The 21,085-nt window shown below is 38.1% G+C and overlaps 1 protein-coding gene across 11 annotated transcripts in view; it reads left to right on the top strand.

The window, feature by feature from the left end:
* pds5b (PDS5 cohesin associated factor B) overlaps nucleotides 1–21,085 on the top strand; it is a 263,499-nt gene that overhangs the window by 145,241 nt on the left and 97,173 nt on the right. For all 11 annotated transcript variants that reach the window (XM_072262926.1, XM_072262916.1, XM_072262922.1 and 8 more), the window contains 4 exons: nucleotides 404–555; nucleotides 8,635–8,748; nucleotides 14,926–15,007; nucleotides 21,000–21,048. In XM_072262926.1, the coding sequence (XP_072119027.1) occupies nucleotides 404–555; nucleotides 8,635–8,748; nucleotides 14,926–15,007; nucleotides 21,000–21,048 (397 nt within the window). The remainder of the gene's footprint in view (nucleotides 1–403; nucleotides 556–8,634; nucleotides 8,749–14,925; nucleotides 15,008–20,999; nucleotides 21,049–21,085) is intronic.

Below are 21,085 nucleotides of genomic sequence, written 5' to 3'. Positions count from 1 at the left end.
CTACTACACCAACAATCTTTGTATCATCAGCAAATTTGCTGATCCAATTTACCACATTATCATCCAGATCATTGATATAGATGACAAATAACAATGGACCCAGCACTGATCCTTGTGGCACACTACTAGTCACAGGTCTCCACTCGGAGAAGCAATTCTCTACTACCACTCTTTGGCTTCTACCATTGAGCCAATGTCTAATCCAATTTACCACCTCTCCATGTATACCTAGTGACTGAATTTTCCTAACTAACCTCCCAAGCGGGACCTTGTCAAAGGCCTTACTGAAGTCCATGTAGACAATATCCACTGCCTGTGTTAGAATTGTGTAGAAATAAAAGATATTGTATATCCAGTGGTTTAAATAAGTATTAATAAAGTAATACTTATTTTTCCTCCCCAGTGGAGAGTGAGAAGAGAAGCTATGATGGGTCTGGCACAGATCTATAAAAAGTATTGTCTACAAGCTGAGGCAGGAAAAGAAGCTGCCAAACAGATTTCATGGATTAAGGACAAACTTCTGCATATATACTATCAAAACAGCATTGATGACAAGTACGTGGTAACTTTTGGACATAAATGTAATGCAGGTGATTGTGGCAATTCTAACTATCAAAAAACAAAAGTTATGATTGTACCTGTTTTACAAATATAAAATGCCTGCATTATGCACGTTATGATTTAAATCATTTTCTTGCCATGTTAAGATTAATAATTGGTGACGCTATAGGTCTTTTACATCATGATTTCACTGTTGCAGGAGGATATTCAAATTTATACCATTGAATTACAGCAAATTTTGCAAATCTCAAATGAGAAATCCTGGTAATATATCAAAGACTTTTTTATTTCTTGTTTATTTTCTGTGGCTTTGTCCAATTATAGCATCTTCTAGTTCTAATGAAACATGGATAACCTTTTCTGTGTCTGAATACTATATTATCCCGACTTATTTAGACTTTCATTTAATTCCTAAAATTTACCATATTTAAAATATGATGGTAAAATGCTGAACATTTTTTTGTTCTGTGGTAGTTTTTCAAAGGAGATGTGATCTTGGGTAATATCCTTGCCAATTTGTAGACATGAGAAATTGGCTCTTAGAAGATGAAACTTCCAGCTCCGCTGATATTTAAATAGGAGATTGACTTTGGACCAAGTTACATTGTGAAGTAATCTTAGTGCCATTACCTTGATTTTTTTTTTGCCCTGAATCTTTTTTCCTTGACGCATTTTATTTGTGATAGCTCTGCCTTTCATTCGGTGAACATCAGTGTTTTATTTTTAAGCTTTGTTCCTTTACTGTGGTGATAGAAAATGAAGGAAATGAGGAGTATTTATTTATGATTGTGCCTCTTATGTTAGTTTCATAACCGCAGCATACTGGCACCATATCAAATGCCTAGTGTGTAGTAGAATGCTGTGGTTTGTGGATTGCTATTCATAAAGTAGTAAATTTATTTAATATATATTGATCACAATTGTTTGCCAATTTAGCCATTATCAAATTTTATACCATGCCAGTTACTGTTCCATGTGTAATTGTTATACTTAGTGAGCTTTGATGGACTGGCATGTCAGACACCAGACTCCCAAGGCAACAGATGGATAGAGGAGTAGATTCAAGTTTTTTGTTTCAAAGCCTCCTTGTCAGAAATTCTAAAAGCCCAAGAGATTGCAGAAGTTCCTAGCCCTTGAGTTAATCTGTTTGTTGGGATTGTATCAAAGCCTGATATAAATGGTGGGAGGAACACATCACCTCCCAAAATACCCACCCATTAGTTGAGCACCTCCTGACCCATATGCACAGAGTATACAATTCTGACCCCTTCAGTACCCAACTTGAGTGGAAGCAAGTACTAAATCCTGAGGACTTTCTGAAAAGACTTTCCCAATATTTGTTGCTATTACATGCCCACTTTTAACTCCCTCCAAAAAGTAGATTAAAAACAATATTTTGATAGGTTAGTTTAAGACCACAAGGAATATTTCCAGTCTTTGGCTTGTTTCTTTTATCTTTGGAACATCTACCCAACAAGCTTGTATATTGGGTGTAATTTGTATAATTCATAAAAATTGCTGTCATCACCCCAGAAAAGAATGTTTACTCTTCTTGCAATAATATTTGTTTTTATAGCCTTGGATGTGTTTACTTTTAGCGTCAAAATATCGTCACTGACAGAAGTAACTTAATATATTTTGAATTGCTATTTTCTGGACTTCATTATTTCTACTCTTAAAGAAATTTTCTATCCCTCCTATTGAATTAGCTGTGTATTTTAAGAAGATATGTTTCACTGTTTGTCTTCCATGTCAGGATGGAACAGTTCTCCTCAGTTTTCTTACATTGCCCGAACAAATGGTTGATATTTGTATTACAGGTCTCTTCTGGCTTGGAGGCTAGTCACTGAGTAGAATTAATTGTAAATTTTACTTCGCTCATGGGCTTAATATTCTTTCCTTTGTCACTAAGATGAATGTTGTTTTCAATTTAAATCATTGATAGTAAATCTCAACAAATTGTCATCATAGATGCAGATTGAACAAATCCCCTAGCCAGCAATAGATTAACATTCTTTCTTAATATCCTATGTTCCCTGAAAAATTATATGCTAAGACTTGGACAAACTATTCAACTAAGAGAGAACGACTGATGACTTCATTAGCCTTTGTAATTTACCCTTAAGTGCTTTCTTCCTGTCAGTGACTGTTACTGTTTTGCTGCCTGTTAGTGGTATTATCCTGTCAAACTTATTCCCCAGTAGGCTAGCCTTCATTTGTTACGTATTTGTGAATAACAGTTTAACCATAAAGTTATTCTATTACAAAATCGCTCCTGATATTTTTTTTCTCCCTTTACATATACAGGGCAAGTGTGTGATTGATCACATCTTAGTGGTCATACAGTACTGTGCAGTAGCTAGGGTTCCTAAGGCTTTTGCACAGTATTATATGTACCAAATGTTTACCAATATTAACAAAAACTTAAGACTCACAGATATTGCTGTTTCATGGGCAAATAAAGAGAGGATACTGTAGGTGGCTTTCCACCATGTGCTTCAAATCAAATCAAAATTAACCCACGCAGGAGATGATACAAAAAACAGCCTGCTGTACTTGCAAAAGTCTGAGGCACCTGCAAGTGAGAGAGATTTTATATACCTCAGACTTTTGCATAGAACTGTACCTCCATCACAGCCTTAAACATTTTGCTTTGAATTCTGTGCAAACAAGTTAGATTAATTTACCAGAGATTCTGACAAGATCTTTACATCTTACTGAGTTCTTAGCTGTCCAAGGATCCTACTAGTGCAATTTTAGAATCCTTGGGATAAAGCTGAGGTGCTGCTAAATTTAACAATAGCAATTTATTCCTTGCAGAAAATAAATATGCCTGAAGGCTTGAGTGTGCCTAATCGTAACCAGCTTAGCAGCCCAATAGCAGATCACATGAAGCTCTTAATGACTTTATTCCAGGACCACGCTGGGGATAGAATATAATTTCTTACTCTTTTTAATGAACATCTTTTCCCTTTGTCCCCTTTTCTGTGTTCACTACCTCTGTAACTTCCCATTCATAGTCTTATACTTCGATTAGATTGTGTGCTCCTTCATTTCCCACGTGTTCCTCTGTATACTACCATCTTCAATTTTTTTGTTGTCAATGCCAGCAACTTAGTTTATTAAATCTCCTTTTTGTTGATTTCTGACCATCCAACTCTTATTGTTGGAAATAATTCTAAATCACATTTACCATTTCATTTAAAATACTTACTGCTCTTTCCTCAAAGAAACAACCGATGGTTGAAATATGAGCACTTGCCAGAACTTGGTAAGATGGATTAAGCAGACTTTTCATGGAAATTTGACACATCAACGGAGTTTTTCATACTGTAAAACTAATATATAGACCATAAGATATAGGAGCAGAATTAGTTCACTGGGACCATTGAGTCTACTCCACCATTCCATCGTAGCTGACTTTTATCCCCCTCAACACATTCTCCTGCTTTCTCCCCATAACTCTTCACGCCCTGACTAATCAACAACCTATCAACCTCCACTTTAAATATGCCAAATGACTTGGCCTGTACAGCCATAAATTCCATAGATTCACCACCCTCTGGCTAAAGAAATTTATCTTTTATCTCTCTTCTAACTGGCTGCCCCTCTATTCTGAGGCTGTTTACTCTGATCCGAGACTCCTCCACTATAGGAAGCATCCTCTCCACATCCACTTTATCTAGGCCTTTCAGTATTTGATAGGTTTCAGTACAATCCCCCATCCCACCCCCATTCTTCTAAACTCCAGCCCAGAGCCATCAAATGCTCCTCATGTTAATGCTTTCATTATTGGGATCATTCTTGTAATTTCCTCTGGTCCCTCTCCAGTACCAGCATGTCTTTTCTAAGACTAGGGCCCCAGTACTGCTGACATTGTAGTCTGACCAATGCCTTATAAAGCCTCAGCATTATATTCTTGCTTTTATGTTCTAGTCCTCTAGAAATAAATTCAACATTGTATTTGCCTTCCTTGCTATTGACTCAACTTGCAAGCTAACCTTTGGGGAATCCTGCACAAGGACTTCTAAGTCCCTTTGCATCTTTTGATTTCTGAATTTTCTCCCTGTTTAGAAAATAGACTATGCCTTTGTTCCATCTACCAAAGTGCATGACCATACATTTCACAACACTATATTCCATCTGCCTCTTCTTTGCCCATTCTCTTGATCTCCCTGCTTCCTCAACACTGCCTGCCCCTCCACCTATTTTCGTATATTGTCTGCAAACTTGACCGCAAAGCCATTAATTCTGTCATCCCAATCATTGACTCATAACATGAAAAGAACTGGTTCCAACACTGACTGCTGTGGAATGCCACTATTCACTGACAACCAACCAGAAAAGGCTGCCTTTATTTGCTCTCTTTGCCTGCTGGCAGATAGCTAATCTTCTATCCATTCTAGTATCTTTCCAGTAATACCATAGGCACTTGTTTGGCTGCCACATGTGCAGCATCATGTCAAAGGCCTTCTGAAAATGACGTAAGCTACATCCACTGGCTCTCCTTTGTCTATCTTGCCTGTTATTTCTTCAAAGAATTCCAACATATTTGTCAGACAAGATTTCCCCTTAAGGAAACTGTGCTGACTTTGGTCTATTTTATCATGTGCCTCTAAGTACTCTGAAGCTTCATCCTCAGTAATGGATTTCAACACCTTCCCAATCACAGAAATCAGGCCAACTGGTCTGTAATTTCCTTTCTTTGCCTTCCTCAAGAGTGGAAATGCAATTTTCAAGTCCTCTGCAAATTTATTTTTAAAATGTCACTACTAATGTCTCCACATTTTCTCCCCATTTAGAAAGTAGTCTATGCTTTTATTCCTTCTGCCAATGTGCAAGACCATGCACTTCCCTACAATATATTTCATCTGTTACTCCTCTGCCCATTCTCTCATCTGTCTAAGTCTTTCTGCATATTCCCTCCTTCATCAATCCTATATCCCTCTCCACCTATCTTCATATCGTCCCCAAACTTGGCTGCAAATACAGTATAGGATGTCACATGTTGGTGTTACCTATAAATTAATTAGACCTTTCTTCAAATTCACTGCCCCACATCCCCACATGCCTTCTTTTCTAAAATATCATGCATTCCATTTAGGGTGACTATCTTTCTAAAATTTACTTTTAAACAAGTCATATTTGGAATTCTACATTTTAATTGTTAATGCCAACCTGTGGATCCCTGTTTTCAGGGCTGCCTTTATTGTCAGATTACTTGGTTAATATCCAGGGAACATCAAAGCTGTTGTAGAATTAGCCTCCTTTCTACCAGTTCCATCAGCATTTCAATTGTGGGTACCACTGCCAGAAAACAACAAATTTCACAACATATGCCAGTGATATCAAACCTGATTATAGTTTTGAAAACTGAGAAACAACTGTTATTTTGAATGTCTACATCCTGAAATCACTAAAAGTTAATTGATATGTACAAAAGGAATATGAAAGGAATTTGTTCAAACCTAGTCATTTTTACCAGTGATTTTTCAGTGCGGTTCCTCATAATAAATACAATATAAGAACTTGGAGCAGCATTGACTCACATTTTGCCATTTGAGTCTACTTCACTGTTTAGTGAGATCATGGTTCATCTGATCGATTCCTGACTAGCCTCAAATAAACTTAACTCCCCTATTATTCAAGATCTCATAGAGCATGGGAACAGGCTTTTCAGCTCATCAATTCTGCAAGATGATGTAATTCTACCAATCTTATGCCAATCATTGTATTCTCCATACTTCCCTTAACTCCTCACGTAGTCTACCACTAACTTGCACACCAAGGGCAATTTACAGTTGTAATTAGCGTACAAACCTGCCCATATTCTACCCATGAAAGGAAACTAGAGCATTTGGAGGAAACCTATGCAGTCACAGGAAAAGCTGGCTATGTCTGCTCAGGCAACACCAGAGGTCAGGATTGAACCCAATCACTGTGGCAGCAACTCTACTAGCTATGCCACTGTGCCATTCCATTTGTCTGCCTTTGCCTATTATGAGTATGGAAACTTAAAAGCTATAGTGATCTGAAATAGAAGTTTTAAAACATTCACAGCAATTTGAGAAATGTGATTGCTCCTCTCTGAGTGTTGAGTGTTAAGTGGCTGTCACCTTATCCTATGATTAAGCTTGTGAAGCCCTGTCAGATTCTTGTGTGTTTTAATGTGGTTACAGCTTGGTTTTCTACAACTCCTGATAATTCAATCTTTTTTTCTCCATGGACCATGAAAAAAAAACCCTTCGGTCTTCTCCTATCATTTTGGATCTTCCCTCCCCCTCCCACTTTCAAATCTCTTACTAGCTCTTCCTTCCGTTAGTCCTGATGAAGGGTCTCGGCCCGAAACGTCGACTGTACCTCTTCCTAGAGATGCTGCCTGGCCTGCTGCGTTCACCAGCAACTTTGATGTGTGTTGCTTGAATTTCCAGCACCTGCAGAATTCCTCGTGTTTGTGTTTTTCTGTATGCCTATAGTTCCTATGTATATTCCATGCATTGTAAGTGCAGCACCTATTTGCAATAATTTTTATCAAGATCATATAAAAAAAGAAATTGAATTTGGGATTTTGCAAAATCTTGTAGTTTATCTTTTTATCTTTTCATTTACATCTTTATTGCAGAATCATTCAGAATTTTAATGGAGATTAACTTTTATTAAATCTACAGGTCAACTTATTATCTAAAGCTTTACAAAGTTACATTTAATATTTATCAGAATTTAGTTCCATGCCTTTGCAAGTGACTAGATTTTAAGAATGCCTTGCACAGTAAAGATTGAGAAATAATCCTTGGTATCCAAAAGGAATTTGAGGGAAAATTTCAATCTTAAAAGACATGCTTGGCACTGAAATTCTTCAGCCCGTTATTTTATAGGGTTCCAAATTTTACCAGTAATTGATACACTGGGTTAATCATTTGATTTTTAAAAATGCAAACTCTTTGAAGATAGAAGTTTAAAGCAGTTGACCTGCTTTGCTTCAACATGTATGTCTGTTTTAGCTATTCAGTGTAATCTGCACACATGAGATTCTGCAGATGTTCCAAATCTTGACCAACAGAAACAAAATGTAGGAGGAGCTCAGTAAGCAAATCAGAGAGCATATTTGGATCTCTTAGTGGGTACCCATTTCAATTTGACTTCCCATTCTGACATGTGTGTCCACGGTCTCCCCTACTGCCACGATGAGACCAAGCTCAGGATGAAGGAACAACACCTCATATTCTGTCTGGATTGCCTCCAACCTGATGCCATGAACGCTGATTTCCCAAGCTTCCAGTCATCACACCTTCCTCTCCCCTTCTCTTTTTCTATCCCCATTCTGGCAACCCTTTCTCTCCTCCTTTTCTCATTTGCCCATCACCCCTTTCCCTTTCTATGGTCCTCTCCTATTCTTCCTTCTCCTTCAGCCCTTTATCTCTTCCACCTATTACCACCCAGCTTCTTACTTCATCCCGTCTCCCCAACCACCTTCCCCCTCACTTGATCTCATCTATCATTGCCTGCTTGTACTCCTTCCCATCCTCCCACCTACTTCTGCCCCCTTCCTTTCCAGTCCTGATGAATGGTCTAAGCTCAAACCCAAGACTGCTTAATGCCCCTCCATAGTTGCTGCCTGACTTGCTGAGTTCCTCAGCTCTTTGTGCGTGTTGCTCAGTGTAATCTACGTGCACCATATTATCATAAACTGCTCTTTTGCTTAGCATATACTGTATATGATCTCTTTGATCAGCTCTGTACACTGTGGTATTCAAAAAGAGTAAAAAAAAATGGGACAATCCTTTGCTTATAGATGAAAGGACACAATGTCTATTTTTGTGTGAATACAATCAATTTTGAAGGGTTTACAGTATACTTAGCCATGTAAATTTACCCCGGAGTTGGAAGAGTGACCTCTGGTGTGCACTGTAGTCACTATGTGGTTGTTTGCAACATTAAATAGTTTGCAGAAGTAATTGCTCTTTTGAAAGTCTTAAGTTTTTCATTAAAATAACATATTTGAACAGTATTGCAGCTGCTACATACTGCAGTATTTTAAAAACCAAACCAATGCTTTTGAATTCTGACTTGCAGATTACTTGTTGAACGGATATTTGCACAGTATATGGTGCCTCACAACTTGGAGACTACAGAAAGGATGAAGTGTTTGTATTATCTTTATGCAACCCTGGACACCAATGCTGTGAAGTATGTTTTAAAATTGTTTTAACTGAACTCCCAAGTGTATGATTCTGAATTATTCACTATTGTCTCTTTGTTTTCTTGAAAAATTAGTCAAGAGTAATGTTCCCTTTACACAAATATGCAATTATATAATACTAATTAAAGTTTAAGCATATTAAACACAGCCTTATGGCTTCAGATATGATAATGTTTTTACCTTCATAACAAGCATTGCATGGATTGCTGAAGTGTGGCACTCCAGCTGTCCTATGGAAATTAGCACTGAAGTAAAAAGATCTATGCTCCTATACCTAAAGGATTTAACTTCCTGCTTCAGAAGCAGTTAGCCTTAATATAGAGTTTGTTATAACTACTGCCAGAACAATTTGGAAAACCCTGAATTATAGAAGTAACTTAGCTATAAAATTCTTTTGACCAATTATTCATGGATACTGTCAGCTTTCTAAAAAATTGAACTGAAATCATCCAACTGCATCATCTAAAATTTTCCTTTATTTAAATTGCAAATTTTGTTCTATTCAAGACATGTCAATTGTTGGAACTGTTCAGCTGTACTCAGAGCAAAGTGTTAAAATCCACAGTGAAAATGATATGTTGTGATGATTTTACTTCCATCATCATAGGGAATTATGGGCCACTGCTCAGAAATGATAGCTACTCTGAGATTTGTTATCTTGATGTTTTTTTACCTGACTCTATAGAGGTTCATGAGAAGTCACCAGCAAGAAAGAATTCCATTTCTCTAAGTACAGGACCTCCCCAGGTCACAATAGGGTTCTGTTCCCAACAACAGTTTATAATCTAAACATATTGTGCGTTGGAAATACAGCTGCCTGGCTAATGTGTAATCAGTCTAGGGTGTTTAACTCAACCATTCATATTTCTCAGTCATGTCTCCTGCTCAAGTTCAGGCTTCTGAAACTCCGATGGTACTACCAAGCTTTCCTGCCCATCCCCAAGCTCCCAATGTTGCGGGTCTTTTTCTTCCTCCCCTGTCACCATTCCCACTATGGCTTCCTCTCTTTCCCACCCTCTGACCTCATAATCCTACTCCCAGCCCCGCACCACTCTCCCACCCCTCTCCTTGCCTTGCCTACAACCCCTACTAGGTCTTGGACAGTCCAACCCACCTACCCCTAAGGGCAGTGTCATTATAGTATGGCAAACTAACCTCTACCTTGCAGGGGTCAGACAGCAGCTCTCGGATACTCTCACACCTACCCTGAACCATGACCCCCACCCACCAATAAACATCAGTCACTACTCCTGCACTGTCACAAATGTCATCACATTCAGAGAGCTCCCCTGCACAGCCTCAAATCTATCATGCCCTAATCCTTAACTCTTAGTCAAGATATATAAACAAGGCTGTCTTTGTTCCTGCCTTGTCCCTCCTCTGCAAATTCTGCCTGCTGCTATGAAATTCCCACCGATAGCCACATTTCCTCTTCACCTCTTTCCAACTTCCACAGTAACCACTTCCTCTGACTCTCTGGTCCACTCATGCCTCCCCCACCTATCCTTTTATAACATCTGTCACTTTCCCTGCCATACTTGAAAGTCGTCTTACACCTCCCTCACCTACATCCAGGGATCTGAACAGCTCTTCAGCATGGAGCAAGTATTCATATGCTCCTTCACCAGCCTCATTTACTCCATTTGCTGCTCCTGATGTGGCATCCTGTACATTGGCAAGTACAAGTGCATACTACAGACTGTGCATAAGTTGGGATTTCAAAGCCTGGGGAGGACTCTACCAGTCATTAATTTGGCAAATGCTTTCTATCATATTGCAAATGTTTGGTTGCTTACACTGCTGAAAACTTAAAAATAGTTGTCACTGACAAAAAAAAGCACAAAATTTCATTAATAAAGGTTTGTAGTTTTCACATTTCATTACTGTAATCTGATAATTAGTCTTAGATGAGAGTTGTTTGGGATTCACAATTCCTTGGTACATGAATACATTTGATTTACAAAAAACTTTTCTTGTAGATACTGTGTACTATTGCTGGGAAGTTGCCATTGTCAGTGCATGTGTAATTCTGAACTGCAGTTTAAAAATTGAGAAGCATAATTTTCTGGTCTTCAACTACATAGCCTGCTTATTTAAAATATAATTAATGTAGCATTAGTGGTACAACTTTATGTTAAGGAATAGTAGTAACAGAACAAAAATTTAGTATATATGTTGTACTAGCATAATAGCTATCTAAAGATGGTGATAAAGGGGGAAAAAAGTACGATTTGGCAAATAATGAAATGTTCCTGAACAGAAGCTTTTTATTATACCTTTTTAAGATCTGTAGTTAGCTGATGAATTGAATGTGAAGTGGAACAAAAGTCTCAAATGTTCTGCTGCAAGACATTTTCAACTTATTCACTGTGTCAGTCTTTGTACTGATTACCTGCAATACCAAGACCCTCTGTCAACCTGTCACAGCATCACCACACTGCCTTCTGACAATGAATTGAAGGCGTGGACCAATTCCTATATTTTGAAACACAGCTCTCAGTGAAGGCAGATATCTGTGATTTTTGGCACATAAAAGGAAGGGGGGTACATAAAGATCAAGACTTCAAACTTGGCACAAAACTCTCATGTTGTACTGGGCAGCAGCAATTCCTCCCATCCTGTGTGATCCTATGTGTTTTCAAAACCTGGATTATATAGTGTAGGCATCATGAGGCATTATTGCTGTGTCTGCAAAATTCTTCTAATAAACTGGAAGGATAAGTGAATCCTTCCAGTTTATTAGTATAGCATCCCCAGCACTGACACGTTAATTATTCTTGGTCAACCACATTGGTCAAAGCTGCTTACATGTGGGGGAGCAGGTTCCCAAGGTAAACAATTTATTTCAAATTCAGTCCAGGAGAAGACTACTAGCTGGTCAGAGGAAAGGATTCAAGGACATCTCCAGGAACTCAAGGGCATCTCTACTCCATAACCTCCCAATGTGTGTAAGGAACATTCAGGATGGTATTGAGAACCTTAACCAAGCATTGAAGGCACAGAAGTCCTGCGTAAATGGCAGAAGGAGAATACCACTTCATAAACTACTTACACATGCATCCATTGGCCACTTCATGTTTTGGCTATGGAAGAGTCTGCAGTTACTTGTGGAATTTAAATGTTACGGTTCAAAAGCAAGTGTGACCTGTCAAGATCTGTGAAGATTGAGATCACAGAGAAAGTTGCTTGTGGAGTTCAAGCACCAGATTTCAAAAGAGAGGCTTTGACTCAAGAGGTGGAGGCCAGGTTGAGATTTCTGTCAGGTTTCTCCTCCTTTGTCTGTTAGTGTCTAGCTTAGAGTAGTGAGAGTGGACCCCAGCCTAGTGATGTGCTATTGAAAAACGTTAGGATAGATTAAGTCCCAGGAGCCCAATGGGATGTACTGAAGATTATATGGGAAGCAAATGAGAAGATTGCTGTGCCTTTGAGGATGATCTTCGTGTCTTCAGTGGCCACAGGTGTAGTTTCAGAACATTGGAAAGTGGCAAGTGTTATTCCTTTGTTCAAGAAGAGTAATAGGGTTAACAGTGGGAATTAGAGACCAACGAGTCTTGTCTGGTGTGTAAAATACTAGAGAGGGAGAAAGGATTTACAGACATTTGGAGAAGCATAGTCTGATTACGGATAGTCAACATGGCTTTGTGAGGGGCAGGTTGTGCCTCGCAAGTTTGATCGATTTTTTTTGAGGAAGTGACAAAACAAATTAAAGGCAGAGCAGTATATGGATTTTTGTAAGGTGCGTAACAAGGTTCCCCATGGTAAGCTTATTTGGAAAGTCATGATGTATAAGATCCATGGAAACTTGGCTGCATGGATTCAGAATAGTGGTCTTCTGCAGGGATCTGTTTTTGGATTCTTTTTGATTTTTATAAATGACTTGGTCAAGGAAGTTGAAGGGTGGGTTATTAAGTTTGCAGATGACATGAAGGTTGCTGGTGTGGATAGTATAGAAGATCGTTGCATGTTACAACAGGACATTGATAGAATGCAGAGCTGGGCTCAGAAGTGGCATATGTTCAGGCTGAAAAAGTGTAAAGTGATTCACTTTGGAAGGCAGAACTTGAAGGCACAATGCAGGGTTAGTGGCAGGATTCTTAACACTGTTGATAAACAGAGGGATCTTGGGGTCCACATCCATGGATCTGTCAAAATTGCAGTGCAGGGGTTATTAAGGAAGAGTATACTATGTTGGGCTTCATTAGTCAAAAGCTGCAAGGTAATATTGCAGATCCATAAAGCTCTGGTTAGAGCACACTTGGAGTATTGTGTTCATTTCTGGTCACCTCATTATAGAATAGATGTGGTGTGGAAATTTTAGAGAAGATTTACCAGGATACTGCCTAAATTAGACAGCATGTCTTATCAGGATAGGCTGAGCAAGCTATGGCTCTACTCTTTGGAGCAAAGGAGATTGTGAGGTGACTTGACAGGGTGTGCAAGATGATGAGAGACATTGGATAGAATAGACAGCCAGAGATTTTTTCCCAGGGCAGAAATGGTTAATATGGAGGGTGGGAGGTAAATATAAAGTGCTTGGAGGAAAATAAGGGGGTTGGATCTACAGTGGGGGGGGGGGGTTTACACAGTTTGGTAGTATGTGGAAAGCAGTGCCAGGAGTGATGGTAGAGGCAGGTTCATTAGGGGCATTTAAGAAACTCTTACATAGGCACGTGGATGAAAGAAAATTAAAGGGCTCTGTGGGAGGGAAGGGTTAGATTGATTTTAGAGGAGGTTAAATTGTTGGGTGGCACAACGTCATGGGCTGAAGGACCTCTACTGTTCTGTGTTCCTACATTGGCCTTGTTAGCCACCTCAGAGCACACAAGAGTGAAGTGGAAGCAAATCATCCTCAATCTGAGGAACTACTTCAGAAGAAGTTGTATTCTGTAGCTGACAAAGCCAGATTAACTAGTGAACAGAGCCTGTTTAAAAAATAGAAAAGACAGGAACAGCAACAGCTTCTCCCATTAAGAGCCTGAGAATTTCTTCAGAAAAAATTAATGAATGGAGGATATTTTAATATGAATTAAAGTGCTTAAATGATCACCAAGTGTGATTGATAGGGAGAAATGAGTGAAATTTTCTATGACTGGCTTTAACATTGACACTAGAGGTGACATTACTTTTATTCCTTTTATGCCTGTGATGTGCTTATTGCATATGTGATGGAAAGTTTGGGCAAAGATCTTAAAGAATGGGCGAATTTTACAGAAGAAATTTCTCATTCTTGCCTCCAGCGATATCAGTATGAGAATTACCCCAGTTACTTTTGCTGCAGTGAATGGTAATTTTATGCAACTGGACAAGAAATACAACGGAAGATGATATGAATGCCATTTTTTTCCAAGGAGATAGCGGGAACAAGAAAATCATATTAGAAGAAATAGGAGCAGGAGTAGGCCATCTAGCACATCGAGTCTGCTCTGCCATTCAATAAGATCATGGCTGATCTGGCCATGGACTCATCTCCACCTTACCTGCCCTTTCCCCATGACCTTTGATTCTCCTACTATGCAAAAATCTATCAACCTTGTCTTAAATGTAATTACTGAGGTAGCCTCCACTGCTTCATTTGGGCAGAGAATTCCACAGATTCACCACTCTGGGAAAAACAGTTCCTCTTCATCTCCGTCCTAAATCTACTTCCCTGAACCTTGAGGCTATGTCTCTTAGTTCTAGTCTCACTTACCAGTGGAAACAACTTTCCTGCCTTTATCTTATCTATCCCTTTCATAATTTTATATGTTTCTGTAAGATGTCCTCTCATTGTTCTGAATTCCAACAAGTATAGTCCCAAGGGACTCAATCTCTCCTCATAATCTAACCCCCTCATCTCTGGAATCAACCTGCTGAACCTCCAATTATGGCCATAATTGTTAGAATGTAATTTGTGAATTATACTAAAAATCTATGATATACTGGATAAAAACTTGATTGGATAAATTTAAGCTCTACTTTGCTGAAAAGATTGTCACAGACTTGAGAGCTACCAATGTGATCAAATACCAATAACTGATTAATAACATTTTTCTGGGCCTATGGCATCACAGAAGGATATAACAAATTCTGCAGTATTTCTGTAGTGGACTTGAAATTATAATGAATCCAATGGTAGTTTGAAATTGGCTACTAATGTCCTTACTTTTTATTTCAACTTTTAACAGGGCATTAAATGAAATGTGGAAGTGTCAAAACATGCTGAGACATCATGTACGCGATTTGCTTGATTTGCACAAACAACAAAAAGTAAGTATGTTTTTCCACTCTGTGTGCAGGAAATGAGATGAAAATGATACCAGGAGACTGTGCTAATCATGAAATGAGCAATTGATTTTTTAATATATTTTTGGGTTAAGAACTCTGGAACAGTTGAAGCTTGCCTTTGTATTAGCTCCTGAGAGGTGAAACTTAGCCATAAATTGCAATACTGCTATGCTAATTCTATTTCAGTTTTGTGCTGGTTGACTTACAAATATAAATCTGTGCATTGTGCTGTACTTATGCATAAGGTTCCAGTTTTACACATCAGGTCATCCTTGACATTGAATAAATAACAATTTAGTTTTTTATTCATCAAAAATTTAAATCTCAGTTCCCTGAGCATTAGTGTAATGTAACTGAACTTGCAATGCCAACCAACATTGCAGATGTTCAAGTCAAATTTATTGTCGTTTAACTGTATACATGTGTACCACCAAATAAAACATTCCGCTGGATCATGGTGCACAACACAGCACGTATAACTCACAACACCTAGTAATGTTACCATAAATAAACAAATAATAAAATATATTCCAGAAGATGTTTGGCATTATGGATTGGAAGGTAATGGTAGAGAATCTTCAGGAGCGTTCTGTCTTTATCTTCAGGAGAATACATAAGGGTTCTGTTCCTAAGAATTATCTGTAATCTGATTATTTTTCTGTTAGTCAGGAGTGTAGGGAGATTGATTAACATGAGCATTTATTTATTGCCTTTCCCATGCAGTTACAAAGATACAGAATCAGAATGTCCCACATCCAAAAGCTATTTTTGACGGCCTTAAATTATCAGTTATCAGTGTATGTAATGTTATTTGGCAAGATATTTCCCAGGTGTTAATAAAAGAGATTGCCTTGCCATTTTCCAATACAAATCTCTTTATAGTGCTGCATCCGGTTGTGAATTGCCAGCTGTGTTCTTAACAGAAATTGGTGTCTGTTTGATTATCTGGAAGGTTACATGTAAACATTTTATTTGAGGACTGGTTGCCTTTTTGAATTAACTAGCTCTACCCCATCCCATGTGTGCAAACCTGTAACTAACTTTTTATTTGAAAACTTACTTTTAAAATTAGTGTAAATTCAGATTTCTGTTAATTGTCTTTCACAACCCAGTGAACCCTATATTGTAATAGAATGCCACAGAGATTTACCTCTGATTCTTTGAAGAGCAAGCCTTGTGTAGAAAGAGAGATGAAGTAGACTGCCATTTCTCCCTTGAGTTTAGAAAAATTAGAGTTGATCTTATTGATATGTATGAAATTCTTTTAGGACTGACAGGGAGTATACAAGGATGATGTTTTCTCTGGCTAGAGGCCCTTATAATAGGGGGTCAACTGTTCAAGACCAGGTGAAATATATTTGCTCAGAACGTAGTAAATCTTTGGATTTCTCTATGCAAGAGGACTGTGGATTATCACAGTCAGTGCTGAGTGTCATTGGCTCATTTGTTGAGTGTATCAAGACAGAGATTAATGGATTTTTGCATATGAAACTAATCAGAGAATGAAGGCATATGGGGCTGCTGTAAGAAAGTGGCTTTAAACTGAAGGATTAGTTGTGATCTATGGAGCAGGTATATGGGGCTAAATGGCTGACTCATGTTATTTTCTTTTGTATTGAAAGAAGTATAGCTTTGACAATATTGAAGTACATGAGATGTCTCAATTTTGAGAAGTATTCTAACTGAAGTTACTGTATTAGTTATTTATGGATGCTTGATTCCTTATCTCTAGGGATTATTTGAGACATTTTGCTAAGTTATACTTCAATGTATCCCTGTTTTGTACCACATGAAGTCTTTAAATTACTTTAGAGAGAGTAAGGCAGGGAGAAAATCCTTTGAAACTACAGAAGTTGCATATATAGTTTTTTTTTAAATCCTCAAATGTATTCTATGTAAAATTAAAATACAGGGATTCCATTTAATTGGGCCATTCATTAGTTGGGCAGCTGCTTATTTGGGACACCTCTTGAAGAGCAAAAACTAATCAAGAAAATAGCCGGGATTCCCTTCGTTTGTTTCCGACACCTGGACTTAGAATCTATGTTTCTTCAAGCATGCCTTTAACTACTGTATGTTCTGAGTTTTTGCCTTACCTCAGCAGCTAACTGAGACATCTAATGGAATACAGCCTTTTACTTTAAGGGGCATGAAGCAGGAAAACAGGGAAGATTTATTACATACGGAGTTACAAGGCTCTCATGAGACCACATCTTTTAATTCAGAGAAGGTTTACCAGGTTGATCTGAGCAATAGAGAAACTCTTGTGATAAAATGTTTGTACAAATAGGCCTATTCTCCTCTAAATTCGAAAGAATGTGAGCGCGCGTTTCCTTTGGTCTTGACAGTATATGTGCTGAGGTGATGCTTCATTCATAGGAGAATTTAGGATCCAAGTGCATAGTATGAGAATAATAGGATGCCTGTTTAAGATTTGAGACGAGGAAGACTTCCTTGTTTTAAAAGGTTGTGAATTATTTAGATTCCATGTTTCAGAAACTGTGGAGGCAGAACCCATGAATATATTCAAAACAAAGATTAGAGTTTTTAAATCAGTAAGGGAATCAAGGGTTGAATGTGGGGAAACTGGATTTGAGGAAAGTTGGATAGGTCATAATCTTATTGAATAGTGAAGCAAGCTTATTTCTGTTCCTACATTTTGTGGACTTGGTGCTATATATTGTGGTTCTACAGTCTTCCTTATTTCTTGCTTTGTAATAAAATGAGGAATAGTTTACCCCCCTCCCCCACTAACCTTTCCTCACCTGCTTATTCTGCTTGCTACATAATGGCATTTGGTTAATCAGTTCTGAGTATGCCCCCTCCCCGCCCTTCCCACCACCCATAGATTTTACAATACCTATATTCCAATTAATGTTAGTAGTTGAAACTCCCAACTATTAGTGCCCTAACATTTTTGGTCCAATTTGGTACTTGCTCCAATTTGATACTTCACTCAGCTTGCTCAACTTCCATTTGATGTTCCTTTTATCAATCATCCCATCACAAAACTTTAATACGTTCTTTAACTACTATTGCCACAGTCCATACCTTTCTCATATACAACATGATTCTCATGTACCAGCCTTGTACTCGAAGACATTTAAGTGCCATTTCTGTTGTGCTTCATAATAGCTAAACTATCATTCTTCCTTATGTCTACCAATGCTTCATTTCCCTTTTTACTGAACACTTTATATTTATTTATATCTCAGTGAACACATTTAGAAATGGCCTATTATTGAATGTTTCATTTCTTCTCTATCTTCCGGTTCTCTCTTGAATTCCTATCAGCTTCCTATCCCCCTATAACATTACTTTAAATCCTTCCCAACACACTAGAAAACTTGTCCACAAGAATATTGTTTCAGGCCTTGTTGCATTGCAACCAATACTTCAATTTTATCTCTATTTTCAATTTTACCGCCACATTTGTATTGTGCCTTTCATTTGAATTAATATTTGAAAGTTGCAATGCAGATAGCATTGTGACAGTCATGTAATCTTAAATTCTGGATCTGCGTATGCTCTGAAATGGACTTGACATTTCTTTGATGAAGACAACATCTCATTTCTTGCACGAGTTTAATCTAGAAGCATAATCCCTGGCTGGGTTTACTAAATGTTGCTTCAAACTGGAAACAGTTAACACAGGGAATACAGTAGCTGCCTGGTCAGTCCTCTCTTACTAAACTGCAGGTTCTCTTTACGGGTGCTTTTTGCCTGCAGGAGGACACAATGCAATGGAGTTGCCCCATCAGCATTTTCCTTTACTTCCAAGATAAGAGTGGTATTGTTGCAGGAATGTGAACACTTCCAAGTTTCCTGTGGGTCCTAAATGCACTGTTGTCATTGGTTATATATTATTTTGGGGTCACAAGTGACTGCAGCAAAGAATAAACTGTTGGAAAAACTCAGCAGGTTGAGCAGCAACTGTGGGGGCAACATTTCAGATTGAGACTCTGCATCAGAAAGTTTTACAGTCTCTGTCGTGGCCTAGAAGGGAATGGTCAGCATATATTGAACATAGAACAATACGGTACGTGAACAGATCCTTTGGATTTGCGAATGATCTATATTCCCTGAATATTCATGTATCCACTTAACCTCTGAACAGCTATTATCGTATCTGCTTCTGCCACTCCCAGACAGCCTGTTTCTGGCACCAACTACAATGTGTCCCACACATCGCCTTTAAACATCCCCCTCTCACCTTAAATGCATATCCTCTAGTGTTTGACATTTCTACTCTGTGGGTGAAAAAGATTTTGATTGCCTACCCTGTATATGCCTCTATGCCAAATATGGTTATTCTTTTAATTCAATAATTTAAATATTTTAGGTCACTTGTATTTTGAATTGAAAGGTCTTTTGTATGCATTTTTTGGCCATGGAAATTTAAATAGGATCCAAGAGGCTAAAGGTCTGTGGTTGCTGGTTGTGAACCCAAAAGTAGCCTGAGAAAGTAAGTTTTACTGAGCTGGGTTGTCCTGGGTGCAGCTGACTGCCTGGACTATCACCTGTGATCACTGCCAGCCTGGATTTACATTTCCTGAATGCAGACAGAACTGCTCAGGCTAACTCTTTGCACCTAAGAGTGATTGTACAAGGCAGAAGAGCATTTGAAAAGTGTACATATCTCAGGTAACGTGGTATTGAGACCCAGATCCCAGACAACCTTTAACAAGTTGTTTCTATCAGAAACTTGTGATCAGTTTAAAAAAAATCTGACACAGACATTTCTTAATAAGTAACACGCATAAAATGCTGAAGAAACTCAGCAGGTCAGGCAGCATCTATGCAATTAATAAGTTATTGATATGTAAATCATATTACTAAAGATGTAAAGTTTGAGCATTTTGATGGATTTGAGCATGCTGATGGATTTTCCACTTACCCTTGGAAAATTAATTACCTGAAAAGTTTTCAAAAAGGACCCTCCTGTACATATCCTCCCTAATGTAAATTGAAAATTTCCCTATTACAGCAGAGATGATTTAAAGGGAAACCAGGAAATATCCCACACTGTCTCACATCTACTTAGCCACCCAGTCCAGCAGAATCTCCAGGATCGTCATTTTTACCAGCAGTGGTTTGAACTTGACCTTGATAGAGGTTGCCTTTTGTGGAGATTGAGAGGAGATCTTATTAGCAAAGCTGAGAGCTGAGGTATTGAAGGAGCTATATGCTGGTCATCTAGGCATGTTCTAAATGAAGCGTTGGCTCAGAGCTTTGTCTGGTGGCCTGAGATAGATCAGCTGATCAAACAGCTTGCCATGCACTGTTCAGCATGCTAATACATTCAGAAAAGAGTTGTCCAGAGCTCTCAGAACCACTTTCTCTATTCCCAGAATCAACTTCTACAACTGCCACAGAACCCAAGATTGTTTCACAGCCAGAAGTTTCACCTGCCAAGCAGAGTGACTTCCCTTTGTCAGGATAGATGTTATTCCACTAGAATAAGAAAGTCATATGTCACTAGAGAGCAGTACATTACATGTTTAAGTTGAGTTACATTCTATGTTGAGTTGGAGTTTGTACATAAGGGGGGAGGAGTGTTGTGAATTTAATATTTTGGTAATGTTTGAGTAATATTGTAAATTGATTAAGCATGCTTTGTTGTTTACATAATTCATTCTGGGTTTTATATATAAAAATACATGAATGGCATATGTCATCACGCCACCATGTCATACATTCATGCCTCGCTTAAGGTAAAAACAAAACTAAGACGTGCATTTCTGGCTCCGTGTTTTTCTTTCAATTAGTTTTATGTTTTGAATTTACAAAAACATAAGTTTCCGATTTATTAGTTGATATTGAGCAAGTATATGTTGTTTCAATAAACATTTGGTTAATTGAACTGTGTGCTTCCTTAAAAATGTGATTACTGGGTAAAAATCTAGGGGTTTGATTGTTAAGTATGTTGTAATTGTATATGTAAGTGTATTAATTTTTTATCTTTAAATTCCAGTCTGATCCCACTGATAAAGCCATATTCTCAAAAGTGATGATCATTGCCAGTAAGTATTTATACTTGAATATTTTTTGTACCCCTTT

The sequence above is a fragment of the Mobula birostris genome, chromosome 7, assembly GCF_030028105.1.
Source record: "Mobula birostris isolate sMobBir1 chromosome 7, sMobBir1.hap1, whole genome shotgun sequence".
NCBI lineage: Eukaryota > Metazoa > Chordata > Chondrichthyes > Myliobatiformes > Myliobatidae > Mobula > Mobula birostris.
Note: the sequence above shows the minus strand (reverse complement) of the source record. Positions and strands in the feature narration are given on the sequence as shown.